The sequence below is a fragment of the Melanostigma gelatinosum genome, assembly GCF_949748355.1.
Source record: "Melanostigma gelatinosum genome assembly, chromosome: 3".
In the NCBI taxonomy this organism is placed as follows: domain Eukaryota; kingdom Metazoa; phylum Chordata; class Actinopteri; order Perciformes; family Zoarcidae; genus Melanostigma; species Melanostigma gelatinosum.
Genome location: NC_136636.1, coordinates 17,346,409 through 17,368,696, shown reverse-complemented (window position 1 = coordinate 17,368,696; position 22,288 = coordinate 17,346,409). Strand labels below are relative to the sequence as shown.

The 22,288-nt window shown below is 42.7% G+C and overlaps 2 protein-coding genes across 3 annotated transcripts in view; one reads left to right on the top strand and one right to left on the bottom strand.

The window, feature by feature from the left end:
* Nucleotides 1–242: 242 nt before the first annotated feature.
* On the bottom strand, nt 243–17,985 carry LOC306775663 (uncharacterized protein). The gene is made up of 18 exons (XM_079266122.1): nt 17,796–17,985; nt 8,321–8,497; nt 8,105–8,225; nt 7,077–7,288; nt 6,884–6,979; nt 6,207–6,432; nt 5,883–5,954; nt 5,072–5,187; nt 3,898–3,972; nt 3,601–3,705; nt 3,225–3,323; nt 3,045–3,142; nt 2,821–2,935; nt 2,451–2,563; nt 2,061–2,202; nt 1,768–1,904; nt 1,529–1,637; nt 243–500 (listed from the first exon to the last, which is right to left on the bottom strand). The coding sequence occupies exons 1-16, from the start codon at nt 17,808–17,810 to the stop codon at nt 1,866–1,868; spliced, it is 1,821 nt and encodes a 606-aa protein (XP_079122248.1). The 5' UTR covers nt 17,811–17,985; the 3' UTR covers nt 243–500; nt 1,529–1,637; nt 1,768–1,865.
* A 1,459-nt stretch (nt 17,986–19,444) lies between these two features.
* The window catches only part of LOC306775129 (epithelial membrane protein 3-like), a 15,952-nt gene continuing 13,108 nt past the window's right edge, over nt 19,445–22,288 (top strand). For both annotated transcript variants that reach the window (XM_079265387.1, XM_079265388.1), the window contains exon 1: nt 19,445–19,567. The gene's annotated coding sequence lies outside the window, so the exon portion shown is untranslated. The remainder of the gene's footprint in view (nt 19,568–22,288) is intronic.

Here is a 22,288-nt window from a genome sequence, read left to right as displayed (position 1 = left end):
ACATGTGTTGTAAATAGTCAGATCAGGTTCCGGGCCTTTAGGAAAGTTTGAAGTCTAGATTTTGAATAGTTACAAGAAATGGATACATTTTTTTGAGAATATTCAACAGTTGTTACATGAGGGCTGTTGTCACTCAGATCTGGAGTTAAATAATTTTGTTAACTTAAAAATGAAACCAAATGAAAAGACAAAGACAGAGAAAGGGACATTCTTCTGGTATTTGGTTTATCAACTGAATTTATTTACATATTTCTGTACAGTATATTCATGTTGCAGAGAGACGGTACATCTTAGGAAGACGTACTGTCTGAGTTGCTGAGGGCAGCCGGGGGAGTCGAGGGGTCTGAGTGTCTCTGAGCGGAGGTTAGATTCAGGTAGCTCGTCTCTGATCGAGAAAGAGGCCCAGAGATGAAACGGTGACGGGAGGAAGTCACATCTGTCTGCTTTCTCTGAGTTTTGTCCAATGTGTCCTGCATACGATCAGATGTTTTCTTCAGTTCCTAATAACAATAAAAAGTTGTCTTACAATGACCACAGTCAATAATATACAGTAAATCAGAGATTCTCAACCTTTTGTAACTTATGATTGCTAAAACTTTATTTGCAAATTCTGAAAAAAACAAAACCTAGAATGACTTAAAGAAAAAGGTAAAAATAAACTTGGCCGTAAATATTTGTGATGTACCTGTCATCTGTAATAACCAACATAAATACTCTGCTTGCCCCATCACTGCCTCGCCACACGTGTTTTAACAGCGCATGTTTGTCTCCCACATCACTCTTATTTTCAAAAAGTGATCTTGTGTCACTTCATTCAAGGCAATGTTGGGTCACGGTGACAAAACACGTTTGTCTCTGATGATGTGTGGTGATTGGCTTTGGTGATATTCAAATACAACCAGTCATTGAAATTATACTTTATTTGAATTACTATGTTCTTTATTTATATGCGAGTACATTTAGATGTAAAATAACTAGCTTTGTAAATTACAAAAAAACATGAATTGAAAAGTTGTGTCTCCATTTTTTGTTTTAGCTGCATGGCCCTTGGAATGGTGATGTTTGTTGGCTTTTCATCTGGTCAAAATGTTTACAATCCTTTTGGTTTACGACCAAACTTGAAAACAATCAGACCAAGCTGTACTTTGTCTTTAGTGCTAATCACCGAAAGTTAGATTTATTTTAAACATGTTACAAATAACAAAAAAAAAACTCAAGAATTACAAATTGAATGAACAGTAAACATATACAGCTGATTATAAATAAACTAAATTAATATTTGATGTCCCAAAATGCGAGTGGACAGAAGTAACACTCATACGGTCCTACACTTTCTACAACGTAAATAATGAACTGTCACATATACACATAAACAATCATGCTAACAGGCTAAATTAAATTGGTGAACATGGTCTACGTTACACCTGCTAAACAATAACCGACATGTTAGCATTATCACTGTGAGCATGTTATTTGTATAACATGTTATTATGGTTCAAGATAAAGGAGACTTGGCTGTGCCCCGTACCTCAGCAAAGTGGAGTGATTGCAGGGTGCGTTCCAGGACAGCTAGCTGATTGGACATGCGGAGTATTTTGTTTCCTAGTTTCTTGTTTTCCATCTCTAGAAAGTCCACCCTTGAGATCAATACAAAGCCTCTTCTTTGTCAGTAATCACACATTTGGTAAATCTGCAGTAATCCACTGAACATGATGTGTGGACTCTTTGGAATCATACAGCTAAGTGTTGGCTGTTTGAGTTAAGTACCTGCATTTGGACAAAGAGGCTGTTAGATTACTGTCTTTCTTGTTGTGCTCCTCCTCATTTAGCTGTTGTAGTAGCCTTCTCCTCTCAACAAGTAGTTTCTAATTTTCCACAGTAATACTTATGGTAAGCTCTTTTTCCTGGAAAAGAAAAACAATTGGAATTAGTGATTGATTCAATTTGAAACCATAAAATATGAGATACAACAATACTGCCGGAACATATCACAAAAATCCAGGTGCCCCACCTCGAACATAGTTTATTTTGTGTGAAGTAGGACAAAGCTCTAGATTTACCTTCGATAACGAATGGGAACTCAATGACAGCTGCCGCTCCAGGTTCTTTATCTTCTCATCACGCCATGTTGTTTCCTCATCACATTTCTGTTTGGCTCGACACAGTTTTGCCTTGTGCTTTTCCATCACTTCATGGTATTTACTGTAAGAAGATGGACCAAAGTAACACATTACTTCTATTCATTATATTAAATGACGATTTAACCGTGGCAAAAGAAAGCCACGCAACATATATTATCATCATATTGTGCTATGAAGGGCCATTGTCACATGTTGTCACCAGTGTCAAAGTTGTTGTTCGTTGTTGTTCGTCCAATATATGGTTTCAAATATTATTGGACAAATATTACAGTTTCATCAAGCTTTAAATTGTGTTTTTTATTTAGTTACCTCCGCTCTTTGTCGAGGCATTTAAGGGTTTCACAGGTCTCCCTCTTGAGTGTCTCACACTCGTCTTGGGTGGCCAACAGAGTCTTTACTGCTTCTTGATAATCAGGACACTCCTGCGGTCCGAAATACAGACATCAGCAAGGATAGGAATGAACCGTCACGTGCATGTACAATGCACGTCATCAATTAGCAACTCAAGCTGGCACATTGAAATGAATTTACAGCTTTTCTTTAGCTTTTAAGTGGTTGGCAACGGTTTCTGCCCTTTAGTACTGGCCAACAGTCGCACAATGAATGGAACTTATAATACGCAACCAGAGTCCTGATAAATTACCAGTTCTCCAATATAGTCAAATGTATAACAAATTACCTTACGCAGTGTGTTGTCGTTGTTCTGCAGCAGCTGTAGTTGTGTCTGTAGCTCTTTATCATCTTTCAGCTGACAGTGAGCGTTTTCAAAATGTTGCCCGTTTTCCTTCCACAGCCTTCAAACACACACACAAACCTTCACTAACCCATGTGTTACTGCAACATTGAGAGTTAGTGTGCCCATACAGCAGCTGCTGGATGGTGTGTGGGGGTAGAATCGCCTACTTTTCATCCTGAACATTGTTTTCTTTGGTATAGATGGTAGCTATGAGGTTATCCAGGTCATAATGGGAAGTATCCAGCTGCTGCTTGAGGGAATGCACCTGAAAGGATAAGAGGTTTTGACATCATGTAATAGGAACAAAGGCCATTGTAGTCCATGTCTTGATATTGTGAATCACTCACTTCTGACTCTGCTTTCAAAAGGCATGCCGACTGAGCGCTGAGTTTATTTTGTAAATCTCTGCAGATCTCATCGCTCTGAATCAATTTGGTTGTCTGGGACTGGAGACACAACAAGATCAATATTCACGCATGTATTGACTCCAACTTCATTCCATGAGTCACACTTGTTAATACCAATGGCGTTGACACTGTGTTTGACAAGAATAAGGCCAGGTCAGTCATTCAAGCCTGTTCAGCTCAACTTCTTTGCGCAGCGATCCATGCGCATGAAGATTAACCTTTGATCTTTGACACAAAATCCAGTTGGAGTCTGTTTGAGTTGCTGATAGCAGTGAAATCTTATGTAATGCTCAAGAATGTGTACAGGCAAGCATACTGTAGGTAACTCATTAACCAGGTTGGCTTGATCCTGCTCAGTGAGGAGCTGCTGCTCCTGCAGGGCTGACTCCAGCCGCTCCACCTCCCTCTGCAGAGAAAAAACCTGGGAAAAAATATGAAAGTGAGTGAGGCTGAGTGTCGGGATTTTAAAGACTTTTAATGGTCGTGCTGACAAAAAAAAAAGAAAAAGAGAAGTGTCTCTAAATGTGATTTCAATCAGCACTTGTCTTTGAACAGAGCATACTGTAGCTTTTGAACAGCTAAAACAGATATTTGTTTCCACAGTGAGGCTTACTTCGGCCAGCTCTGTGGCCCCGTTGGCCTGAACCTGCTCAGTGTGGAGCTGCGGCTGCTCCTGCAGAGACACCACCTGAGACAAACGCATACACAGTACAGTAGGGCTGCAACTCATTGTCATTACAGAATCATCTGCTGATCCATTTCCTCAGCCAATCAAGTAATCATTGAGCTATCAGCATAGCATCAGCTACAACAGCTGTTCTCTACCACAGGACCCACTGGTGGGCCTCAGAGCGTCATCTAGTGGGCTGCGGAGGTACTGTTGGATTAAATAAAAAAATATATTTCTTTGGACATTTACAGAGCCTGTTATCTTTATATCTAAATGTGCTCAGTTTACTATATTGTCAACAAAAATTAACAAATCTTCACATCTGAGAAGCTGGAGCCAGTGAAATTTTGGTTCTTTTTGCTTAAAAGAAGATGATTTAATTGTCAAAATGAATGCCAATTAATGTACAATGGTTCCCGTCTGTTGGTTGAGCAAACAGGAAAACCATTGGTACACATCAATGGTCAATGGTCATTGATCTGTATTTCCACACCATACACATTGAATAGATGCTGTGCTATACAAACACAAGTCTCAGCGAACAGAATGAATGTGAATGTAAACAGAATGAATGTGAATGTAAACACTAACAGTCCATTGGCTTAGTTATTATCTGTAGAGTGCTTTTATTATTATTTTATTATTTATTATTCCCACAAATGTACAGGGCAAATGCACAACTGTTTGAGACATCAATGTTGCCAGAATTAGAGTCATGAACATTATACCTTAGAAAAGGGAAACCGTACTTAACGATGCACTTTGTTCAGGTTTAGATGTAAGCGAGCTTTACAACATGCACACACTCTCCAAAAAGTGGGATTTAGCTCCAATTTTAATATGGGCCCACAGTTTGAAATAAAGTAGAGTGAAATAACTGCCTTAGTCTGCACAACTGAGGGCAAAATTAGGACCTTCTTCCACCCTCGTACAATTAATAACGACTTACTTACGGAGAGCATCAATGAGAGTGAAGTGTGTGGTTCCTACTAGAACTATCAATGCTTGCTTATTCTCTTACGGAAAGTCGAAAGTGTGTGCTGCAAAAAAGTGTGGAAAATAATGTTTACTGATAAAGTGTTACTGATAAAGTACCTTATCCCAGCATCTATCTTACCATCTGCTGCAGAGAACTTTTCTCAGCATCCAGGGTGCGTACCCGGCTCCTCAAGGCTCTGATCTCAAGGTCCAGGCGATCGTTCAGCTCTTTGGCCTTTCTCAGTTCCACTATTTCTTTTGAAGTAAAGTCAGATGATGCACTTATCTGATTATAAATAATACATGTTCATAATTTCACTGTTATCACGCATTCTTGGCTGTGAAATGCTGCTCGATTGTGAGTATTCTAACATTTTGCATACTGAAAATACAAACTTTGATCATTTAGGTTGGGTTTTTTTGGGCACTTTTTTATATGATTTAACAAAAAATGTAAATATTGTAGTGAGTCTCAGATCTAGGGCAGCGAGGTGGCTCAGTCAGGTTGGCATTTCTGTGTGGCATTTGCACATGCACAAGCCTGACACAAAATGACTAAACTACTGACATCCTAAATAAATATCAGTTATGTGTAGGGCAAAGGAGTATGCGTGTGTTTTGTGCGTACACATATTTTATACATCTGGCCCCTGCAGGTTGAGTGAAATTGAAAGAGTAAACTGTCTTAGCGGTGGGAATATGAGTGTGACTGTGTTTGTTTACGTGTGTAATAGACTGGTGACATGTCCAGTGTGTTCCTTGCCTCTCACCCAGTGCATGCTGGGATAATCTCCAGCCTGTGTGAGTAAGTATATGGAATAGATTCATCTGAGCTGTGTGGTGGATTGTAGCTTGTATCCTGTCTGCCTTTTACACCCAATATAAGCTCGGTAACATCTGGCAATTCTTTGGAAACAGACTAAAGAATACACATGAAAAATAATTCTTACCATAGCTCTTCAGTTTTTGTACTTCCTGCCGGAGTTCATCTACCTCCTGCTGTGCTGCCTGCAGCTCAGATTCTAAGAAGCACAGACGTTAGAATAAACTCAAAGTTGCTGCCAGAGTTTCCTCTTCAGTTCAGAGCAGTGGAAGTTGGTGGTAACTTCAGTTTAAGTTCAGAGTCTGTTTGGATATTGTATGATGGTAAAATAACTTCTGTATGCTAGTAGTATACAGTATATAGAAAGGATTATGCTGAAAGTTAGTGATGTTTTGTTTCCTAGCAGTGTTGGGAAACTTGACTTAACTTTATGAGCGAGTTAGAAGCAGACTGTGTTTTATCATGGTGAAAAAAACAGTCTGCTTCGAAGTAGCTGATACATATCTCCCACCATAAGCTCTTTGGGTCAAATGAGCAGACTCCAGCTCATCAGTCAAACGCCGGATCTCATTGTGGGCCATGGCCAGCCGGCGGGAGGCCTCCTCCAGGTCCCGCTCCAGACGGGAACATTCCCTCTCAACGCTGCTTGTCTGGCCAGCCAAATGCCTGGCCTCAATCTAAAGAGAGAGGGAAAGAGCACCTGAGCAACAGTGAAGTGATTGCCCTACAATGAAGAGAACCAATTAATAAAAAAATAAAAAAAGAAGTGTTCATAAATGCATGTAAAAACAGACAAGAGACCTTGAGAAGTGCACTGAATCAAGATGCATCAGTGGTGTAGTATCTTGAATTTCTTCTGCCATGCAAAGTTCCCTAGCGTGAGCTGGTAACAGAGCTTAATAACACTGGAACAAAAACAAAAGGTTGCAGTTAATGTGGATGCTGCTGAACAGAAGTTTTTAATGGAAAACATGCAAAAGAGATCCTCATATTCAAGCGTGCACGTCGGGATACACAAAATGAAGTCACTGTGGTTTATTGTCCCTGATTTTGCAACTGACCTGAGTGCAGTTTTTAGTGTTTGTTAGTATGGGATGCAGAAATATTACTGTAGATAAACAGACGTACAGGAATACAAGTGTGTTTGCTCTGTGAAGCTTTGTGGAGTCCAAAGAGTCTCTTCCATGGGCTCTGGCCGTGACGTGGTGCCCACTTGTGGGAAGACTGTGGAACAACATTAGATCGCAGAGTAAGTCTTTGCCAGGTATGTGTACAGCATGCCCTTTTAAATGAAGAAGACAAAAACATATATTCCTCTAACCTGGTTTGCGTTGCTATTCAATGCCTGGGCTTCAGTCCCCAGCAGGCTGGCTGTGTTTCCATCACCCGTCAGATTGTTAGGATCCTCACTCGACTCAAGCAGGGAGGCTCTCTCCACCAGGAGGTAGGCCACCTGCTCACTGGGGTTGCTGTGAATCAACTCTGTGAGACCCTGCTGGTATAGCATCTTAGCCACCTCACTTATCTGGGAATCTATCACAACAGAGGATATTGACAGAGTAAGATATACATATAATATGATCTGAAAATGTGGACCGGGGGGTATCTGGGGTCTGCCACATTCCCACTTCCCCCTGCATTGCCATTCCACATCCATCCACCAGATGCCTTCCGACTTTCCCACATGTCACAGTCGCCTGATCACCTGTTTCCACTTTCACTCATCAGCCCTGCAGTATATAACCAGCCCTTTTCCACTCATTCCCCCACCAGATTGTCAGAGTTGTGCCGCTGATTTCCAGCCCTTGAAGCCTGCAACATGTCTCTCGAACCAGACTCTGGTTATGTGCCTGTCTGCCCCCTTCCTGTTACCTGTCTCAGTTACACCTGTTCAGACTTTCTACCCAGGCCAGTAAACGTATGTACCTTGAGCTGCTCTTGTCTGCCCTATTGTCTGCATTTGGGTCTTATTCCTTGCTGCCCCATCCTCACGCACCATGACAGTTGGTTTGGAAAATGTACATTTGGTTAACCACTCCATCAACTACAGGTATGATATGTCTTATCAAATTGTCCAACAAGATGGGACAGCTAACATGGCTTTTGTTGCCAAAAATAACTTGCAAATGATACATTAAAAAGAAGAGAGCCTTCAGTGTATGAGACAAAATACCTGCATGTTCTTCTCAAAATATATACTGTTAAGCTATTGGGAGAAAATACAACAATTTGAAGAGACTATTTTTGTCATCGTGCAGATGCAAATCCAGACGTTTTAATGATGTATCTACTGCTCTTGCTGTTGGATTATTCTTATTTGTAGGTAGTGTATAGGTAAAAATGTCCAACCTTGAAGGGATATTACGCGTCCCAGCTGGTCCTTGAGCTGATCGTTTTCATCTTGTACCTCCTGAGTCAAAACATCTTTGTGCTCTGTGAAGATTCGGATCTGCTCCAGGGACTTGCGTACCTTACAGACGAGACAGAAGGCCGACACAGACGCTCAGCTATTCTTTCTCTTCTTGACAAAATGGTGACGTCACTGGTAATTCAGTGATGACTTACCTCTGCCATCTCTGCTAAGTGTTGTGAGCGCTGGGTGTCCAAGTTCCATGTCACACTGTTAAGACGGCTCCTTGTGCGCTGGAGGGCACTCCATAGCAAACACAGCTGAGCCTCCTTCGGGGAGTCAGGAGCGAGTCCCTCCTCGCTGAACCATGTGGCCATCTGCTCCAGCTCCTTCTAGGGATGGTATGGGGGACATGGTGGACATGGTCACAGACAACCCACCATATCTCATACTTAGAAAGGGCTACTTGCATTGTTATCTGCACTGTTGGAGGAGAAACTGATTTACATCGCCAGTCTCTCATTGTAATGACGTTGGCATTATGTCATTTTACTGTGTTGATACGATATCATTGAGATGGATTGTTTTAATCTCACCTTCCAACTTCAGTTCACTTCCTGTAATGGGAAGCTGAAGATGATAATATGTATGATTAAAATACATAGGCTAAACAATGTTTTAGGATACGATTAGGTGATTGTTAACCTTGTGTTTTATCATACTTACATGTTAACCTACATCTCAAAATGACAAGAGGCTTCTCAAAATAATCTATGAAGGCTCCCCTGCTCTGAACTAGAGTGAGACATGTGACACTTCTCTGTGGCTGAAGTTATTTGCACATTTTGGGAACAGCTGTCTCTCTTTCTCTGTGAAGACAGCTGGCATTGCCATGAACAGCCTCTTCCATGTTTATCTGTGGTGGTCTGAAACTTGGAATAACTGAATAATAAAACAAAACAAGAAATGACCCCACTTTGTTTCGTGTGTTTACGTTAACCCCTGCGAGCTCGGTTATTGTAATCATGCTCTGCACCCACACTTTCAGGAAAACCAGCAGATCTGCATTACAAATTATAGTAAAGATGCAAACTGTATCAGGAGGAAAATGAATAGGAGAATATGTGATACAGGATGCACAAGACATTTTTGGATTTCCATTTGATGGAATGGAGCAGCATAACAATCTTCACTTAGTGTAAACAAGGGAGCTGGAACAAACTGACGATACGGTTGCGTGATAACGTTGCAGTGTGAACTAAATTGCGTTAGTGTGATTGTGTAACATAGTTGAAGAGGTTCAGGTTAAATCCCGCTAAATGGGAAAAGTCCGCCACCTGCTGTTATAAATGTGTACCTGCACTGAATATCCCCAAAGGACTATGAGGTAATCTAGACGCAAGGGACTATGGGTAATCCTGAACGTGACGGAGGATTTACTGAAGGTAACGGGTCCGTGAATGTCCGTGGACAATATAATGTTAACTAACTTTAAAAGTACACAAGAGTTGAGCTGGCTTTATTTTGTTGAATATTATTTGTCTTAGATAATATTCGCCATGTTTTTATTAAGTTAACTATATGTTTTTTATGTGTTTTATTGCCAGGAAAAAGGTCGCCAATACAGCTAACGTTAGCTAATACTAACTTGATGCCGTCTTTCTAGACAGAGCATGCGCAGTTGTCCGCAAGATGACCCATTCTTCCATGTTGTCCTTTGTCATAAATGCAGGTATGTTACAGTATGTTCTATCGTCTACATGTTTACTCAGTTATACAATTGTTATTATAAAATGAAAAAGGTAACAGTTCAGTGTGAGAAATCTGTATAAATATAGTTTTGGTTATATATACTTTTGTAATTCTCCTCATACATTTAAGAGAGACAATTTATGTTCTATTTCGGCTATTTTATTTAAATGAAATTAAACCCACTATACGATCACTGTATCAATGTCAACTATGGGTAATCCTGAACATGACGGAGGATTTACTGAAGGTAACGGGTCCGTGAATACAGAGCATGCGCAGTTGTCCGCAAGATGACCCATTCTTCCATGTTGTCCTTTGTCATAAATGCAGATGTGGAATAAACCTGCTGTTACCACAAGCCTGACCAGCCCCGAGAGATTCATTTAGCCAGGAGACATCTTCACAGAGGTTACATTGGTGCCGTGACCCGTCCATGACTACGCCGGACCGGGCAGATGTCTTCTCACCACTGCATCATGTTGGGGCTGCAATTCTTTCTTCACTGTATCTAACTGTCAGGTTTATTTAGCTAACTACAGCCATATTCCCTTGAGACTGTGTGAGACTGAGTGAGTATTTTGCTATTAAGTATGAGTCTCAATGAATTTGGTACCTCCGATATGACTCCTATCAGTTTTGGCAGGGGTAGGGGGCTGCGTACCACACCTGTTCCATTTTCACTAGGTGACCGTCAGGTGGGGGATAGAACAGCTTATGGTGAGGATTTGGTGCACAGTCCTTTCAGACGTAGGGAAGTAGTGACACCTCAGAGTCAGCCAATAGTTGCGTTACATCCACCACAGTGCACTAGTACATCAGTTCCAGACCCTCCCCTTGATGATGTGAGACTAGTTGACCAAATGAGCACTATTGTGCAGCAGATAGGGCAGCAGCTAGCTGATAGCATTATGTCACACCTCAACACATCAAGCCCTGCAGCTTCTGTGCATACAAGTCCTGAAGAAACATTCCAAAAGAGAGACTCCAGCCGCACACTGGATCTCTCCCAAGTCCAGCTGGTAACTCAGAGAGGAGTCAAGGACCCACCTGTATTCCGAGGGGAGAGTTCGGATACGCTGGCTGTTAACGAATGGGAAGAATCAATGAAGAATTACATCAGAAAGAGTGGTGTTCAGCTTGAGAATCAGGCTGAGGAAATTCTCAGCCACCTGAGAGGCAGAGCAAAGGACGTTGTGAGATTTGGAATAAGAAACGGTGAAGTTGATGTCCGGCATAACCCACAGGCCATCTATGGACTCCTGCGCAGACATTTCAGTACGAGCCACTGCTCCTCTGTGCCTCTGGCTGACTTTTATTCCACCACGGCAAAAGAACAGGAGGATCCATATGAGTATTGGCTTAGACTGAACCGAGCAGCTGATGTTGCTGCAAGTGGTCTTGAAGAGCAGGGTAAAATGTTTGACAACCCCAGTGTTGAAGTTACACGGATGTTCATCAGACACTGCCCCAGTAAAGATCTAGCTCTTACCTTTAGGTCCAAGACAATGGATAAATGGTCGGCTCGTGAAGTTCAGGAAGTGTTAGATGAATACCATCTAGAGAAGGGACTCAGGTCTTCTACAGAGAGGGGTAGCAAAATCAACATGAATAAAGTTGAGGTTAGTGCTAATGCTACTTCAGTTTCAGACATCCCCGAACAGAAAAAGGCTGTGAGTCAAGAGACCTCCACTCTGGAGAGGTTAATTGGAATGCTAGAGAAAGTGTTGCTCCAGGGCCCGGGTTATGCTCAAGCCAACAAAAAGCCACATTCCAACAACAGGCTTCCGAGAGTTGAGGGATTAAATGAGACACCATGTTCCATTTGTAAAGACGGTTCTCACTCTGCCCTCACACACTGTCGAGAGAACAGGCTCTGTTTCCTGTGCCACTTACCTGGCCACCCAAGACGCAACTGCCCAGAGGGAAGACGTCCTTCTGACTATGGTCAGCAGGGAAACTGAATGATCTGCGTGCAGGGGAGGACAGCGCAGATCAAGTGAGTGAACCTCCCACCTTGGATTTGACAGACATTGATGATTATGAAACATTGTATCACACCTACAGCAGCATAGTGCCATCACAAAAAACACTGATTGTGCAAGGCTTGCAGAGACTCTCAAAGACTGACAGCCTATTCTACACAGATGTCACCACTGATGGAGAGCATGTTCTCAGAGCATTAATAGACAGTGGATCTATGGCATGCACTGTAAGTGAGGCAGCTGCCACAAAACTTTCACAGTCCATCCCTAACATTGAAAAGAAATCAGCTGAGGACTTTGTTATTGTTGGCTGTGGGGGTCACCTCATCACACCTTCTGCCATGTATGACCTCACTGCATCAGTTTATGGCTATAAGGTGATAATTCCTGTTCTAGTTGTGCCAGGCCAAACTGATGAAATGATTCTCGGCAGCAATGCCATCAAGTGGCTCATACCACGGATGAAAGAAGCTGTTAGTGGCCAAAACATTACGTCTCCAGTGAACAGTGCTCCAAATGATAAGTTGCCCCATTTGGCATCCCTGCTGTCCTACTCGGATGAATGGGAAGGCGGTGCAATGCCAAACAGAATCGGCACAGCTAAACTCAAAAGATGTGTCACTCTACAGCCGATGTCTGAACATTTAGTGTGGGCTAAATTGCCTGCATCTGACATCACTGGAGTGGGGAGTACGGTCATCATCGAACCCACCCAGTCCAAAGCCAGGCCTGCTCAAATTATGGTGGGGAGGGTTGTTACTCTCTTATGGGGAGATGGTTGGGTTCCAGTCAAAATAGTAAATCCCACTGACAAGCCTCTCACCATTAAAAGAAATGCAAAGGTTGCAGATGTGTCCCCCTGTCTTTCTGTGCAGGACTTACCTGAACCCGATCGCATCCAATGCAGTGCGCAATACACACAGAGCGCACCACCTGCACCAAGGTCGGAAGAGGAGATATCGCGCATCCTAAATGACATGGGCCTGCAGGACGTGGACCTCTCATCTTGTGAAGTTTCCCTCGAATGGAAGGATAAGCTGCTGCAGCTCATTGAGCAGTATGAGTCCACCTTTTCGAGGCACAAAATGGACTGTGGTGAGGCGGCAGATTTTGTCCACAGAATCCGCTTAGTGGATGACAAGCCCTTCAGACTTCCATTCAGGCGGGTCTCACCGTGCCATTATGACAAGCTTCGTACAGCTCTGAATGAGATGGAGGAATTGGGAATAATTCGTAAATCTCAGAGCGAGTATTCATCTCCCCTCGTCCTGGTTGTCAAGCCGACAAAGGATCTTCGCATCTGTAATGACTTCAGGTGGTTGAACGCAAGAACAGTGAAGGACGCACATCCGTTGCCTCATCAGACAGACTCCCTTGCTGCACTTGGTGGCAATGTGTTCTTCTCCACAATGGACCTAACATCAGGGTTCTACAATGTCAGGCTGCACGAGGACGACAAGAAATACACAGCGTTTTCCTCCCCATTCGGTCTCCATGAGTATAACAGGATGCCTCAGGGCCTGACAAACAGTCCTGCCACTTTTATGCGAATGATGATGTCCATCTTTGGCGATGAGAACTTCACAAGTCTGTTATGCTACCTGGATGACCTTATGGTGTTTGCTCCATCTGAACAGGTTGCACTTGAGCATCTGCAGATGGTTTTCTCACGCCTTGCTGCTAACAACCTGAAGCTCGCACCTAAGAAGTGCCACTTTCTTCGCCGGTCTGTCAAGTTTCTGGGACACATCATATGTGGAGATGGTGTTAGGACGGATCCAAGTAAAGTACAGGCTATAAATGATGTGCAGGAAGCTGATCTGATGGACTCTGATGGGAAAACACCTTGTGCTAAGAAAATCAGATCTTTCTTGGGAATGGTTCTCTACTACCATCATTTTATTGAGGGATGTTCAGCTAAAGCTAAGCCACTGTTCAACCTTGTGGCTGAGCCTCCCACACCACACAAAAGAGGAAGAGGCCATAAACCAAAATTCAAAAGAGGCCATGTTAAACTGTCCCCGACTGACTGGACTGATGAGTGCAGGGAAGCATTCAGAACTTTGAAACATGAGCTTGTGCACAGTGTCGCGTTGGCCCATCCAGATTTTGATGCACCATTCATCCTCGCTGTTGACGCCTCCTTTGATGGCCTAGGAGCTGTACTCTCGCAGTTGCCTCCTGATGGAAAGATTGCCAGACCAGTGGCGTTTGCCAGCAAGACACTGTCACACTCCCAGCTGAACTATCCAGCACATCGGCTGGAGTTTCTCGCTCTTAAATGGGCGGTCTGTGACAAATTTAGCCATTGGCTAAAAGGGCGATGTTTCTCAGTCTGGACGGATAATAATCCATTGACATACATCTTAACTAAGCCTAGGTTAGATGCATGTGAACAAAGATGGGTTTCAAGGCTTGCAGCATACAGTTTTGACCTAAACTATGTCCCTGGCACAAAGAATGTGGTTGCCGATGCACTGAGTAGGGAGCCATTTGTCCAGTCATGCATAGGCCACCGTCTTGTGACTGAACCGTATGCCTCATTACTGAACAATGTAAATGGAATGGTGGATAGGACAGTACAAGATGCATTCAGATGTACTACTAACTGCCAGTTGGTTGTTGATCAGTCCGAAGAGGGAGCTGTTGTCACTCCACCGCCTCCGCCGCAGGGGTCTCTCTCTTCACAGGATGTCTCGGCTGTGTTGGATGCACATGACTCTGGAGGTGTCAGTCAAGTGAGAGGCACAGGACCAGCTATTCTCCAGCTTGCCGATGTCAACCAGATTGATTCGCTACCAAAGAGTGAACTGGTTAATCTGCAAGAGCAGGATGATGTCTTAAGCAGAGTATTCTTTTACGTCCGGCGTCGCAGGAGACCCTCTAGGCGTGAACGTGCTGGTGAGTCTCGTGCAGTGATGAAACTGTTGAGACAATGGCCCAAGCTCTCCATAAAGGATGGCATGTTGTACAAGGTAAAGAAAGACAGACAAATGAACATGTCAATTCACCAGGTTGTTGTTCCAGACTCCCTGAAGACCCAAGTCCTCCATGGCCTCCACGACTCATCTGGTCATCAGGGGCAGGCACGCACACTTTCTCTCGCCAGGCAGAGGTTCTTTTGGATAGGGATGGAACGTGACATCATCAATCACGTGAAAAACTGCTTTCGCTGTGTGGTTGGGAAGACCCCAGAGCCTAACGGCCGTGCTCCTCTTGAAAGCATTTGCACCTCTGAACCAATGGAACTAGTGTGTATTGACTTCTGGACTGCTGAACAGACTGACAAGAAGAGTGTGGATGTTTTAGTTGTCACGGATCACTTTACCAAACTGTCGCACGCATTCCCATGCAAAAATCAGTCAGCGAAGCAGGTTGCCCGCCGTCTCTGGAATGACTTTTTCTGCATATATGGTTTCCCTAAACGCATCCATTCGGATCAGGGAGCCAATTTTGAGAGTCATCTCATTAAGGAGCTCCTGGAGATGGCTGGCATTCAAAAATCACATACCACCCCGTACCATCCTATGGGGAATGGAGTTGTCGAGCGATACAACAGGACTCTTGGGAACATGATAAGGGCTCTACCGCCCCAGTCCAAAGCCAGGTGGCCACAAATGCTTGAGATGCTGACGTTTTGCTACAACTGCACTGAACACGAGACAACAGGTTTTGCGCCTTTCTTTCTCATGTTTGGGAGGATTCCGCGTCTGCCTGTCGATGTTGTGTTCCAGCATGCCCTCCCTCATGGTGCTGTTGTTGACCACCATGAGTTTGTCTCTCGCTTGAAACATGACCTGTCTGAAGCTGCACGAATTGCCCGGCTGAACAGTCGGACAGAACAGGCTCGACAGGCGAAGAACTACAACCGCAAAGCAAAAGGGTCACCCCTCACTGTTGGCGACAGAGTCTTGCTTGCAAATCGCGGCGAGAGAGGCAAGAGGAAAATTGCAGACAAATGGGAGTCCACAGTTTATGAAGTGGCATCTGTGAGGCCTGGAATCAATGTGTACAGCATCAAAGATCCTGCGACATCAAGAGAAAAAGTTGTTCATAGAAACCTCCTACTCCCTGTGAGTTTTCTCCCGATGGAAGGTGACGACGCCTTGGAGTCAAGCTGCTCTTCAGTTGCTGGAAGTGGACAATGTGATCCAGTGGTTCCTGTTGCTGTACAGGACGGTGTGGCAAAGACAATTGACTGGCTCCTACAAATGGATGATGCAAGTGATGGGGACACTACAGCCAGCCAACCCGATTGTTCTCTTGTTGTGGCTGTGAGCGCTCCGCCCTCGGAGACTGGAGTGACTGTGGTCCCACATACTGTGTGTGAGGTTTTGAATACCTCGGATCCTTCAGTTCAAGCTGCACAGTTGCCTTCCCCTGGTCCACCTGCTGGATGTGTGGTGTCCCAGGAAGTACCTTCCCAGCCTTCAGCAGAGGAAGCTCTACATATCCCCTCCCCTAAACAGGCAACTGACACACAGCTAGGTGCACTCACGCAGGACCATGTAGTTTGCGCACAGCCACCTCCACTTTGCACTAGGGCAGGTAGACCTGTAAAACCTCCAGTTCGACTCATTTGTGAAGTGAATGAACAGATTGTAGATGACTCAGTGTCATCAGTTGATTCTTTGGTTTCTTTTGTGAGGAACATGTTTTCTGGTTAGAATGCTGACTATTTTGAGTTTTTTTTACACTTAACTGAGGTATCTTACAGTTGCCTATGTCATAGAGCAGGGTTTACAAAATGAGAGGTGTACACGGCATCTTTTTGTGTCTATGTTGGTAGGGGGATTGGCCAATCCCTTGCTGACTTAATTCCAAGTGAAAAGTTTCTAACTGACTGAACTGGTTATGCTCTTATGTCTACGCAATTGGAGTTTTGTCAATTGTATCTTTTTTTTTTTTTTCTCTCATTCAATGTGCCCCAATTTAGTAGGATTTAAGGGGGGTGTATGTAACATAGTTGAAGAGGTTCAGGTTAAATCCCGCTAAATGGGAAAAGTCCGCCACCTGCTGTTATAAATGTGTACCTGCACTGAATATCCCCAAAGGACTATGAGGTAATCTAGACGCAAGGGACTATGGGTAATCCTGAACGTGACGGAGGATTTACTGAAGGTAACGGGTCCGTGAATGTCCGTGGACAATATAATGTTAACTAACTTTAAAAGTACACAAGAGTTGAGCTGGCTTTATTTTGTTGAATATTATTTGTCTTAGATAATATTCGCCATGTTTTTATTAAGTTAACTATATGTTTTTTATGTGTTTTATTGCCAGTAAAAAGGTTGCCAATACAGCTAACGTTAGCTAATACTAACTTGATGCCGTCTTTCTAGACAGAGCATGCGCAGTTGTCCGCAAGATGACCCATTCTTCCATGTTGTCCTTTGTCATAAATGCAGGTATGTTACAGTATGTTCTATCGTCTACATGTTTACTCAGTTATACAATTGTTATTAGAAAATGAAAAAGGTAACAGTTCAGTGTGAGAAATCTGTATAAATATAGTTTTGGTTATATATACTTTTGTAATTCTCCTCATACATTTAAGAGAGACAATTTATGTTCTATTTCGGCTATTTTATTTAAATGAAATTAAACCCACTATACGATCACTGTATCAATGTCAACTATGGGTAATCCTGAACGTGACGGAGGATTTACTGAAGGTAACGGGTCCGTGAATACAGAGCATGCGCAGTTGTCCGCAAGATGACCCATTCTTCCATGTTGTCCTTTGTCATAAATGCAGATGTGGAATAAACCTGCTGTTACCACAAGCCTGACCAGCCCCGAGAGATTCATTTAGCCAGGAGACATCTTCACAGAGGTTACAATTGCATCACGCATTCTAACGTTAGTCTGTCGTTAAAGTTGTACTCGGTTTTATCTCGCTAGATATAAACTGACGCTATACGAAGACAACGTAGAATGCGTTAGGCAACGTTACCTCTGGTTGATCCATTTTGATCCAACTTTCGACCGTTTGCAATCACTTGTCAGCATTAATTATTATTGTCTTTTTTTTTTCTTTTTTTTTTTAAAGTCCGACATAAACTCTTCACACCGAACATCAGCCCTCACGGAGCTCCCCGTGCGACGTAAACATTCGAGTCTCTCCCCGTTGTCCGACGGTAATAACGGTCCATGACAAACAGTGACGCACTCACGCAAACGTTACTCCCGCACACTTTGGGGTTAAATACTCAAAACTTTCACGTCAAAACCCGAGACAAAGTGTGGACACGTGATGCGGGCAGATGTTGAAGGAATGTACAGCGACGTTTCATGGTCTGTGGTGGGAATAAGTGATGGTGCGACGTTCTGTTAGTAACAGTACAGCACTGTGATCTTGCGTTTTCCGTGGGTCCCTGAAGGAGTCTTGAAGGATCGTTATCGTTGTGAATAGTTTAAATTAAACCTCATTAGAAACAATGCTTTGTGTAAGACTCCGTTTCATAAATCTTAGTGAGTACAATTATGGGATACCTCCACTGGCAGTGGTGGAATGTAATGCTTTTGGTAAAGTCCTTTTCTAAATTTGAGGTACTTAACTTGAGTATTTCCATTTCTACATTGTATTTCCACTCCACTGCAATTGAGATTTAAAAAAAAAGACTACTTTAAAAAGGAAGATTTTATGTACAAAACTTGTGATTATGCCTTGTCACAAATTAAACTACGCAACATACTGTATATATAACTGATTATTATGTTTCAGAACCACCTTGATGGCTGCAACAATGAAATGCTGCCTGCTCATTTATGCAGCATTCATAATACCCCTTGATAAAATGTATAATAGTATTTCACTCAGTGGCCATTTTTTCCTACTATTTGTACATACTTTTAACTAATTGCACTTGAGTAACAGTTTGAATGCTGGACTGTTCTTTCTAATGGGGAATGTGACAGTGTGGTATTGCTGCTTTTACTAAAGTAAAGGATCTGACTACTTGGTCCACCACAGCGTATTGGTTAATTCAAGAAATATTACTGCTACACTAAATCTGTAATTGCAATGAATATGAAGAACAAACAGCATTAGCTGGGAGTTTCTTGGGGAGATAAATTCCCCTCCCTTTACATTTAGGATTAATTACTGTGTGTTGTGTCTTGGGTGGTCTGAGATTTCCTGCACATTTACAGTCAAAAGTGGGCACAAACCCGCCCTTACTTCCTGCCTTTCAATCACCTCACTCTGAAAATACTGCTGTGGTCTTAATGCCAAGCTGCATAGCAGGCGCAATAGTATGAGTACATGTGCAGCTCTGTGTGGCTTTAATAATACATGATGTCATAATTGCCAGCTCACACATCTAGCACCGTTACAGTTGTGACAATTGTGTTTCAAGTGTGTGATTCTAGTTGTCCTTCACTAGAGTCTGACATCATGCTTTTTCCAAACTTTAATGCAGATTGGACATCAGTAGTACAGCTTTTGGGGAAATGTTCTGTACTTATGCAGGTCTGGAGGAATGTTATTCTTGGTGCGGAGTTGGTCCAGACCACGAATTTAAGGGGGAGGGCATGCAGGGAAGCTTGAGAGGAAATGGGTGTCGAGAACTCCTCCTAAATCTGACTCAACATTCCTCTTCTGTACACTTCTCTCAAACACTGTGAGGACAGAAAGAACACAGAGGGATGATAACAACAACTGGGAAAAGGAAACTCAAAGACGATCACTGAAGAGCATAGACTGAAAGGCGCTGAAGCTCAAGGGTGAGAACTTCATCTTGTTTATGTTAATAAACAGACACAATATTCCTGGACTTTCACATACAGCTTAGTATAGCTATTGCCTAATGAGATGCAGGCCACACCCAAATATGATCAGATGCTAACAAGAAGATTCCTTAATGATATTGTTTGAACATTAATGAGGATGCCTTTATGTTCTTCCACAGCAAATGTTCATTACTTCCGTTCTGTCTGTGCCAGTTACCTCAAACTGTTACATAAACCAGATGTAGAATGTAATCGAACACACGCCTCTCTGAAATGTCCACAATCGAATGACAACAGAGGTTTCCCTTTATGGTCAGAGCTGGTTTGGAAAGGCAAACACGTGCAAGGCAAAGAATACCCACTCCTATAAGTGTACCGCACAGTGGAGGGAAGGTACTTTAGGAAAAGGAAAAGTCTATATTTTGGCACATGTATTTGAAAGAAAATGCAATGATTTATGAAACCTTCTCTCTCTCTCTCTCTCTCGGTCTCGCTCTCTCTCTCTCTATTTATTTAGATTGTAATCTATGTAAGTAGGGCACAATACAGATTCTGTTTTCATATATAATATTGTTGTCGTGTATTTATAATATCTACGGGAACTGAATCAAAAAAGGAACAAGTCTTTCCTAATGAAGTGACTTCCCCTTCTTGCGTCCTCAAAAATCATGAAGAAAGTGAATCAAATGAATGAGTCATTTATCACTCTTATTCAGCCTCGTGATGTAAATGCCAAATTTTGAGGTTTTTGACAGTGAGTAGAAAGTATTAAGAAAATTTAGCCCGCCTCACAATTTACCATTTTAAAATGTCCTATTTTAATAGCCAGGTTGTTTATGGCTTGTAGTGTCCCGTAGCTTTTGCTCATCCATGAAATGAGGGAGAGAGATCTGTACAGGATTGGAGTAGCTTCTCTTCATCCCCTGCATTCACAAAATAATGGAGTTTAAATGCAGTTCAGCAACACAAACGACACAGTTTTAGTGACGAGTTAAACCTGAGGGATGATAGCAAAATAGAGTACAGTAGAAGGCAAAGACACAGTTGTTGTTTTTAAGGCTGGGTTTGCATCTTTCGCTGTGGCTCTCTGATGCTTGTGGTCAGTGTAGATATTATTATTGAAGTGCTGGTGGGCTACGACTAACAAAGTATCTGAAATGGAAAAGGATCTATAATTATAGCTGACAGCTTAATCTCCCCATGATAAACATCCTGCATCCCTAGTAGGGTTGGCTTTGACCACTTCCATCGGTGTGGATTATCTTTCTACACCATGACCTTGTGCAGCCATGAAGGATGGTGAGGATAGGGAATGATGGATGGAGGTTGCCATGCAGTGTTGTGTAATTATATTTTGGTATGTTTTTGGCCTTCAACCTATACCTTGGAATGTCACCAGGAGGGTGTGGGATAAAACTAATGGCCCGGTTGTTTCTTAAACCTCCCGGCTGGTATTGAGGAGGGCAAACACTCGAGCACCAGGGATGACCACAGAAGGATCACCATTCCCGTGTTCACACCAACGTTTAGCCATGCGTACAAAAGAGCCAGGACAAACATGGGGTCATAGTTCGCACATTTTTGAAGGCAACCTGTTGCAGATGGTGCACAATCAGTCACCCAGCTCTCTGCTCCTCCAGCTGGGCTTGGGACGTCTGGTTTATTTAGACTATTCTATTCTGATGATTTCTATTCTGATGATGTCATCACGAATTCGATGACATCACGAATTCTATCCATGGAGTCCTCCATGGCATCGTTACTATGGATACCAGATTGAATGTTTATCTTTGAATTTATGAATGTAATGATTTCTCATGATCCTTAAAATATGGCAAAGAAATGAAACTATATGAAACCATATATATATAAAAAATAAAATATATAAATCCTCTTAAAATACTGATATAAATGATCGTGTAATGTTTTATGTAGTGGGGCAGACAGTAGATTAATCGTACAATTTATGATACAAGCATGACATTTGGTGGAGTTGTTCTGCAGAGGTATCTGGTTAAACCTGCCTGATTGGCCATTCAAAAATCCAAGATGGCCGCTAATTGGGCCTCCCGAAAATTAGTTTTCTTAATAAAACTGTATTTCCCCGATTTGAATGATCTTGGTGTCTATTTGTAGGTAATAAAAGATGCTTTAATAATTACCCACAACTATAACACTGGAATAATGAATGTGCTGATGTCATTGGACATTTAGTGGAAAAATGAACGAATATAAGTGTCAATTAATAATTCAACTCTTTTATTAAAATCATTTCCTTCAACTATGTTCAAATTGAACATGACAAGAATATGATGTCAAACTGGACAAAACAAACTGTATGGCACTGGACACTTAATTCATCTAACAATAATACATTTGATATTAAAGATAAATGTGTAACTTGTAGCACATGGACAAGCTTACCCATCAGCCTCAGGGACAAGCTTAGATGCTTGTCCCTGAGGCTGATGGGTCCACAGGGTCGCTGCTCCATGTTGTTTCTTCAAGCTGAGCCCCATGGGCGAAGGCCCGGCCACCGCTGACGAGCTCCCCTCCTGGGTCTGGCTCCGGGAGAGTGCCCCGGTTTCCCTGGTCCGGCCGAGGTGGCTGAAGTCTGTGGGCTGCTATTCATAATTTTTGAACCGCTCTTAGTCTGGGCTCTCCCCTGAGACCTGTTTGCCTTGGGAGACCCTACCAGGGTCCCCGGACAACATA